The 9,243-nt window shown below is 49.0% G+C and overlaps 1 protein-coding gene across 1 annotated transcript; it reads right to left on the reverse strand.

Annotated features, from left to right (window-relative positions):
• Nucleotides 1–6,671: 6,671 nt before the first annotated feature.
• LOC120713787 (NEP1-interacting protein-like 1) lies at nt 6,672–8,175 on the reverse strand. The gene is made up of 3 exons (XM_039999761.1): nt 7,603–8,175; nt 7,405–7,488; nt 6,672–7,275 (listed from the first exon to the last, which is right to left on the reverse strand). The coding sequence occupies exons 1-3, from the start codon at nt 7,957–7,959 to the stop codon at nt 6,922–6,924; spliced, it is 795 nt and encodes a 264-aa protein (XP_039855695.1). The 5' UTR covers nt 7,960–8,175; the 3' UTR covers nt 6,672–6,921.
• Between the last annotated feature and the right edge of the window lie 1,068 nt (nt 8,176–9,243).

The following is a 9,243-nucleotide window of genomic DNA, read 5'->3' on the forward strand; positions in this document are numbered from 1 at the left end:
GGCTGCCCCTCCCCCCTCATTTGCCTTGCTAAAAATCCAGAAAAAAGAAAAGAGAGGGAGGGAGGGAGAGGAGGGGTGAGGGAGAGGCAAAGTGGCGAAGCTCTGTCGGATTTTCAAGCCGGCGACTTTAGGTAACTAAATTTTTTCACATTTTATAAATAAATTATGTTGTAATTATTTTTTTGAAACAGTAGATTACCAATCAGTTCAATTATTGCTAGAAGTGATTAGTGGTACATTTAGGTGCATTTACTTATAGTGATTAGCGTTGATATAGTACATTAAGTGTTAGATTTAGTATTAGAAAATACTAGAAAATTGTTAGAGAAGTATTAGAAAATGCAAGATAATATTAGAAAATTGTAGAAAATGTTAGAAAATTGTAGAAAATGTTAGAAAATTATAGAAAATTGTAGAGAATGTTAGAAAATTGTAGAAAATGTTAGAAAATTATAGAAAATTGTAGAGAATGTTAGAAAATTGTAGAAAATGTTAGAAAATTATAAAAAATTATAGAAACTATTTTGTTTAAATAGTAGATTAGCAATCATTTTAATTATTATTAGGACTGATTAGTGGTACATTTAGGTGTAGTTAATTGTAGTGATTAGCGTTGATATAGTACATTAGCAATCTAATTAATTCATCTTAAAAATTGCAAGATAATATTAGAAAATTTCTAAAATGTTACAAAATATTAGAAATTATTATTAATGGTTAGAAAATCTTATAAATTATTTAGGAAATATTAGAAATATTTAGATGTGTGTGATTGTATTGTATTGTTTTGATCTTACGTGGTAGGTATGGCCGGGGTTACTCCTGTGTTGCTGGACCCAACAATAGACTCGGGTCACCGGTCCTTCCTTGCGAAGGTTCAGCACCAAGAACTAAACGTGTTGCGTCCACGTCCACCTGCAGAGTTGGTTGCTGTAGACCCACGATGGGTGCCCAGGTGATATGTCGTATATTTTCTGTTTTTATCCGTTATACATTTCGTTATATAATGTATTAACATTTGAGCACTGTATGATGCAGGCTGAGCGAGGCAGGTCTTCTCACAGTGGCTCGTCTTGCTGAGAGTGCTTTGGTGAAGCTAGACAGGTCTCTACGTTCAGCTCTCGTTGACAGATGGAGACCTGAGACACACACGTTCCACCTCCCTTATGGGGAGATGGCACCGACCCTGCAGGACGTTGCGATGCTGCTTGGTCTTTCTATCACCGGAGACGCTGTCGGGCCCCGCGTAGTACCTTCTACGTGGCTGGAGGATCTTGAGGAACGTTTTGCAGGTGTTGCCACCACAATTGATCCTGAAGATTTCAATGAGCACCCACAGTCGAAAGGCCCTTCCAAATCATGGCTCCTACAGTTTCAGGTACAATTTCGTACAAAACGATGTGTTGATGTATTTTATGGCTTTGAAATAACTCATGTGTTTCTTATTCTCAATGTTCGTACTTCATTGCAGCCGGATCTGTTGGCAGCCCATGCTGATGACTACAGCGTGACTAGATCACTCGAGGCATACCTGCTGTGGTTATTTAGGTATATCCTGTTCAACAACTCACACGGACACTGTGTGGATAGGGTGCTTCTACCATACGCACAGGAGATCGCCGATGCAGATGATGATGCCATACCCTTATATAGTTGGGGTTCAGCGGCTCTTGCATGCACATATCGTGGACTCTGCAAGGCATCACGGCAGAATGATATGAATGATGTCCTAACGGGGTGCCCAATTCTGCTACAGCTTTGGTCTTACGAGAGGATTGCGATCGGTCGTCCCATGATTGACCAGTCACCGTACACGCCGGATATGTACGGTGACATGGAGGACGACAGACCCACCATGGGGACTCTCTGGTACTCTCGACAGGTATGTACCCGATAAAAATTTATATTCTATGCGTACTATAGTCATACATTGTTCTCTCAATACCTTTCTTATGGACACATAATTTTTATTTTTGTAGAAAACATGGGCACATGTACAGACCCGGCGGTCTTATTCTGAGTTTGTTGCTGAATTTGATCGATTGACCCCAGAAGACATTGTGTGGGAGCCATACAGTCCTTCGGCTATAGCCGCACGTGCACCGCTTGTGATATCTTCGGTGTGCACACAGGACCAGGTTCTATGGATGACTACTGCAGCTTTGGTGTACGACGTTGCAGTTGAGGCCCACTGCCCGGATAGAGTCATGAGGCAGTTCGGTCGACGCCAGTCTTTCCCTGTGTCTTCAGCGTTGTATCGTGTTCAGCGCCACGATCATAGGTAACAAAAATGTATGAGCACCCATGTACTAATAACGTGAAACTAATTTCTATTTAACGTGCAGTTTATCAAGGGCTGGGCATCCTTTCTCGACAATGTAGGTCACTAGATTACAACCATGGGTGGCTGCGTGGGATGATGTAGACGAGCAGTTGGCTGAGGATACCGGTCCACACATTGAGCCTTCGTTTCGGGGGTACCTGACCTGGTACGAACTGAAGACTCGTTGCCGTTTGACGTATGTTGACATGCATCCACAGCCGCATGTTGCGACTTTGCAGGATCGCTATGCACGACACAAGGATGAGGCATTAGCTGGGGCGGTGAGTAAATGTTGACGGCATTTTCGATCTTTTAATATTTGTATACTAAGTTTTTTTGGTTGCAGTTCGAGGCATGCAGGCTACTTGAATTAGATTGCTCACTGAATGTAATGAGGATTCATAGCGGGTCTACGATGAGCGTGCCGGCACAACTCGAGGCCTGGACCACTTAACGTGATAGAGCCCGAGGTATGCTTCAGGCCTTTGGTACGCGGACGGAGTACGAGGATTCCTACGGATCGTCGCAAGCGTCGACGTCGGTTCCTTGTGGTCCCGCATGGCAGTAGCCTCCCTTATACCACCGACTGGAAGAAGGTATGGTGTGATATTTACCGATCCGTATGTTTATATGCATTATTTAAATACGACTCCACACAGGGTACGGGTACCCCGGTTCTCAGCCCTATGGAGGGCCAGGTGCCTCGCAAGGGGCTAGATTTCATGGAACCCCGTTTACCTCTATGCCACATGCTGGAGGGACTTTAGGTAAATATGTGGTGCATAATTTTATTTGCTTATGTTTTATGGTCGAAGAATCATACGTTATTATTTATACTCAGGATCACAACAGTTCACCGGAGCTGGGCCGTCTTCGTATCACCCTATGCCGTCACCAGGAGGATATGAAGGAGCTTCTTCCTATCCACCACCACCACCTCCTCCAACACAGGGTACGCACAATAATTTGTACGGAATTGCATTCACCTTTTGAATGTTACTTAAAATTTTTTTTTGTGATCTATAGGGTGGTCTGAAGACAACGCCGCAGCCTCCTTGGACGAGTTTACACGGTTGTTTGCTATGACTGCCCAGGACGATGATCCCAGCTTGCATACACCTCTGGCTCAGTTACGCAGTCCTGCCAGAAACGTGGGGCCACCGGAACGTCATAACTACCCTACAGATCACGTACACGCACAACGTAAGAGAGGTCGGAATGGTAGGGGTCGTTAGTTGTTTGCACTTGTTTCTCCAGCGGCATTATGGACTATTTCGACTGTTCGGATTATGATTGTTTTTGATTGTGGTAGTTTACTTGTCATTTATTTCTATAGATATTATTGATGTGAACTTGTTATGTTTGTGGGTTCCATAATACTCGTGAAATAAGGGAATCTCTTGCAAATTTTTTCCGTGATTTAATGAAGGACAAGTTAGTTGCGGGAGGAGTTAGCGGCCGAGATCCCGCCGACGATGATGACGACTACCGCATACAGAGTAAACTTCGTGACACGCTCATATAGCTCAAAATAGGGACCATAGTGTATCTATCTGCGAGTACGAGATTACAGGTTGCCACTGCTCATCACGACAACCACAACCAGCTCACATTCAAAGCAGTCTCTCGGGCGAGGACGACGGAACTGTCATTCTACAGCGAAGGTCTGTGGCGTGTAGTGGGGAAGGCGGCATCTAGGCACGATCGACCGAGCGGCAGCGATGCAGTGCTGTGAGTCTGCATGCACTTAGATGCTCTGCATGCACATAGATGCATCGAGTAGTCAGTTCAATAATTGAATCTAGCCTTTTCAGTGTTCGGTCAGCTAGCCTCTTCACTGTGTTGTCATGTAGGCTTTTCTGGTCCATTTACACTCCACACTCCGGATATCAGACATTTGTGCGCCTATAAATACTCCGAAGTTTGTGAACTCCCAGCAGCACTCAAACAACAAAGCTCATTGTATACCCAATGTCTGGAGGCGGATCTAGCGGGAAGAATTACTACGGTTTTGGGAAAGGAAAAGGGGGAAGAAAGGGAGACCCCCATAATATGGGAGAGGCCTCTTGGATCTGATTCCTTTCCGGAACCAGTGTTTGAGTTTCCGCCACAGCACAAGAGTGATTTTACCAATGAAACTCCTCTACGACAATACGATAACCGTAGAGAACCGTGGCCAAAATGCAGACATGGTGAGGACTGCTTAGTGCAGATGTGCACCGACGGGATGGATGGCGGTCGGCGTTTCTTCAAATTCCCACACGCATGGGTAATACACGGTTGTTTTATTTCTTTATCTTCGTTGAGATACCTTACATGAAATTTATTTTGCAGTCTTCAGATGCTCCAGAAAACTGTGGTTTTACCAGATGGGTCGATCCTGCACCAATTGATTCAGTTCAGGAGTTCATCGAGTACCTCCAGATAAAGATCTTTGATCTGAAATGCAAGGTAAACCATTACGAGGAATTGATCGAGGGTAACAAAGACGACGAAGATGATGATACCAGCAATGCTGCTGCTTCACAGGATGAACCATGTACTATTCCTTACTGCAACTGCCCTTGTCACAAGAAGAAGGGCCCTGCCCCTCCGGCACAACCGCCTGCACCACCTGCAATGGGTGGATACTACGGAGAAGGCTCAACGCAGTTTGCTACGTGGGGGTACGGCTACTAGGACTATCTATTGTTAGTCACATGCTGCATCGTTGTGTTTGTTGTGTTTTTCTAAATTAATTAAGACATGTTAGTTAAGACATGTTAGTTTAGTTCAGAATCTATTTACCGTAGTTGCAATGGGTTCTGCCATGCCACTGCATGTCTGATGTGTGTTTCATTAACGTTGTATTATGATGTAATTCCTATGGTTTATATTGTGTAATGCAGTTTTTAGTTCTTAATTCTTACCGTTATATTTGATGTGTGGTTCACAGTATTCTAGTCTCCTGAAAATGTCCGAAAATATTAAAGGCAAGTTCGAATATTCACTAGATTGCTTGTGCGTGCGTGGCACCTCGGCGCCGTGATCTGTGGCGCCAATACGTGTTATCACGGCGCCACATATTACAGCGCCCACCCCCAGGGTCTATTTCTGCAAAAAGTTACAAAAATGACACATTTGTGAAATTATTTCGCGAAAAGGGCTAAATTGCAAAAAAAAATGCCGGCCGCCCCGCAGCCGGGCGGCCTGGGAGGCCGGCCGCCCAGCTGCCGGGCGGCCGATTCCCAGGGACCTGTCTGCAATTTATTTTCGTCTTTTTTTGCAGGTAAGCCCCTGCCGCCCGGCAGCCGGGCGGCTAGGTCCCGGCCGCCCGGCATCGGGGCGGCCGGGGTATATTTCTGTAAATTTCTAAATCGATTTTTTTTTTTAAAAAAAAACGGAAATAAAAAATAAAAAAAACCGCGTCTCTGCTGACTCGCGTGTGGAGGGCCCGCAGACGACGGACGCAGAGATTTTGTGTGTGTGTGTGTGCGTGTGTGTTTACAGACGCGCGCAATATATCGAACAGCAGCTCGTTCGGTCTTTTGCGGCCCATTTTCAGCCGGTGAAGCTTTCTTCCACCTCCGTATCGCCGCTGCAGCTTCTCCTCCATGGCTGATGGCTCCACGCTGCTGCCGCCGCTTCTCTTTACATGGTAGCTGCACTAGAGTTAGGTTCAGGTTCGTGGCTTCTCGGGTTACCGGGGGAGGGGTTGGTTTCTCCGGTGAGACTACAGAGAGGGAAAGACATTGGGCGATGGTGGCGACGAGTTGTGGACGGGGCGGCGAGGTGACAGGGCGCCGATGGCCGTGGGTGGTGGAGGACATGCGGTGTGCGGCCGGTGGTGACGACGGGTTAGGGCGGCAGTGGACGGCGGAGGCTGTATACAGCGACAAAGCTGGAGGGCTGCACGATCTGAGAACTTTGATGATGGAGAACATGAAGCACTCGTGGGCCGGTTGTTGAGGAGGTGGGCTGTTTTTCGGATGATGTGTGGTTCATCTAGATAACCTCCCCGGATGCAGATATTTTGTTTCTTTTTCTTAAAGGGGATGCAGAGAGTTTGTATAGATTTTGCATCTTGTAGCACACGTGTCATTTTCCAGAGGAACTCGAGTGAAATAAAATTAACATGATAAACTAAGTTCAAAATGAAAATAAAATTTAAATTGTACCCATATTCAAATATTTATATTTCAATTTTTTTGGATTCCAACTAAAAAAGCAGTTAAAATAGTTTTCCTATCACCTAATGTACCTCTGTAAAAAATTGGTTTTGGACGGTTTCAAGAGTTCGGATGTAGGATGTCTGGTTTTAGTTAAGGGGGATTTTTTAAACTTGGTAACAAGTTCAGGGATGGGTGGAGGGGCAATATAGACTTTCTATACTATATATGTACACTAGTGAGTAGTGAACAATGAAAAATAATTTTACTAACAGAGAGAAAAACTCAATTCTACAAGAATCAATCATCTACAACATGGACCTCTATACAACATATTCACAACCATGGCGTGTATATAGCCCACGTGGAGCTAAAGTATCTGTATCTGTACACCGTACGTCCTCAAGCTCGAAAGCGACGACGAAGACATGAGCACGAAAGAGTGCTAAGCTAACCACTGTACACCGCGTGCCGGGGCTCTGCAGGCGCGGCAACGGCCTCGACCGCGCGGCGGCACAGCGGGCACGACGCGTGCCGGAGCAGCCAGACGTCGATGCACGGCAGGTGGAACGTGTGCCCGCACACCGGCAAGCTCCGCGCCGTCTCGCCGGCCTCGAATTCCTGGAGGCAGACGGAGCAGCCGGTCCGGTCGTCGCCGGTGGCGGCGCGCTCGGTGAAGGTCACGGACGGGAGCGCCTCGATGGCGGCGGCCGGCATGCCCTTCGCCGCCCCGGCGGCGCCAGTCTCGAACATGTCCGCCAACGTCGGCGCCATCTCCCCGAACGGCGAGTCCACCGCGTTCATCTGCGCGGCCGGAACAGGAGCGCGTTAGTTTTTTTTTCGAGCAACTTAAAACTAACAATTGCTTGATGCCTTGATCGATCGATCGACCAGGATGAAGATGAACAGAGAGATGATTAGCGCGTCGCGTACCTGGCTGTCGACGGCGCTCTGCACGGCGGGGTCAACCTTCTCGCGCACGAGGCGGCCGGTCAGGAGGCTCCAGATCACGTCGAGCTGAAGAAGCGATCAGCAGACACTCGTTCAATTTCAGAGCCAATCGTGTTGGACAGGACTGAATGATGATAAATAAGGTGGAAATCCAAAGGGAAGCAATGCAATTGCAATTACCACGTAGAGGACGCTCCAGATCCCCGAGTCGTGGGAGCGCCAGATGGCGACGGAGGAGTCGACGACCTCCATGGAGACGACGGCGCCGGAGATGGCCCCGACGCCGGCGCCGCGCACCAGGCCGCTCTCCGTGGCCAGCCCGATCAGCGCGCCCGTCACGGCCCCGAGGACCACGCCCACTGCCGCGAAGACGACGGTGACGACGCCCCGGGCCACCGCCCCGGCGACGCGCGCCGGCAGCAGGCGGGAGATGCTCCTGCCTCCGCCTCCCGCGCCGCCGCTCGGCGCCGCCGGCGTGCTGGGAGAGAACGACCACGACGTGCTGGCGAAGGAGACCGCCGCCGCCTCCACCTCCATGATCGCTCGCTGTGTACGGTACGGAACGCCGCCGCGCGCAGGCGAAGGAGATGGAGACACGACACGACAGGAGGAGAAGGGGGAAGAAGAGTTGAATACCTTGGTGTACGGAGAGAGACTGTCTGACTCGGATCGATCGAGTGGGCTTTGCAGACTCGTAGCGCGTTTGGAAATTTATAAGTTCTTGAGGTGGTGGGGGTGGCGGGGGGCAGCGGAACGCGTCCATCGGCGAGGGCACGGCAGCATCCAGGCAGCCTGCGTCGTGCCGGGCGCATAAATGCCAACCATCCCGGCACGCGGCTGACGGCGACGGCGCCCCCCCTCCCCTGGGGGTGGTTGGCGCCGCGACGCGCCTCCTGTCCTGGCTGGGCTTTCCTTGCCCCGCTCGGTCTCTTAACGGCTAAGCTTCCCCTCTTCCCCGCACGGCGACGACGACGCGATCCTGCTGCTGCCCGCCTGCCCCTGCGCTCGTCGGTGTCCGTCACATCACCTGATCACGTCCTCACTCCCCGCGGCTCCTTGAAAGGGAGTTCCGAAGCCTCGCGCCGGCTGCGGCCCGCGGGCCGGGCGTGCTCGAACGTGGAGCCGTGTAGGGGCCGGCCGGGGAGGAACAGGATCGAGCCGTGGACGACGACGCGCGGGCTCAGCTCGCTCGCCGGTCACTTTTCGAGGACCAAGTGCAAGGAGAAACCAAGTGTTTCAACGGAGGCTTAGATTCTTTGATGATTTGGAGACTACCAGTTATGGTTAACCAACTTCTACAGGAATTTAATTTAAAGCTTTGACCGCAAAAATCTGACCTGTGCCCAGGGGTCTGCTCCCACCGCAGCGCAGGCGAAAATGATCATGCTGACGAGTGACGCAGGCGAAAAGGATCATGCTGACGAGTGACTTCAGCTTCTGTGTAACACGACTCGTGTCATCCCAGAAGTAGACCAGGAACTCGTCGTTTCGTTGTCTTTTTTCTTCGCCGAGCAAAGTGACTCAAACAGCTTAACCCATCGTTGGTGGCACACGGGCACTGAGCCACCCACGCTGGGCTGCGGAGAAATCATGTGAAAGTGTCATACCCCTGAAATTGGGCCTTCTATAACCCCGTATATGGGCCCATGGGCCGTTCACACTTCAATTTTCAAGCCTCCTATCCCTTTTAATAATGGTATAAAAAGCATGTAAAAGTTTTTTTAAAATAAAAAAACATGTAAAAGTTTAGATGTCTTCATGCACAATTTTATTGTACAGTTATCAAACTAATAACTTGGTAACCGAGCCAGGGGAGTATCG

The sequence above is a fragment of the Panicum virgatum genome, chromosome 6K (genome assembly GCF_016808335.1).
Source record: "Panicum virgatum strain AP13 chromosome 6K, P.virgatum_v5, whole genome shotgun sequence".
Taxonomy (NCBI): domain Eukaryota; kingdom Viridiplantae; phylum Streptophyta; class Magnoliopsida; order Poales; family Poaceae; genus Panicum; species Panicum virgatum.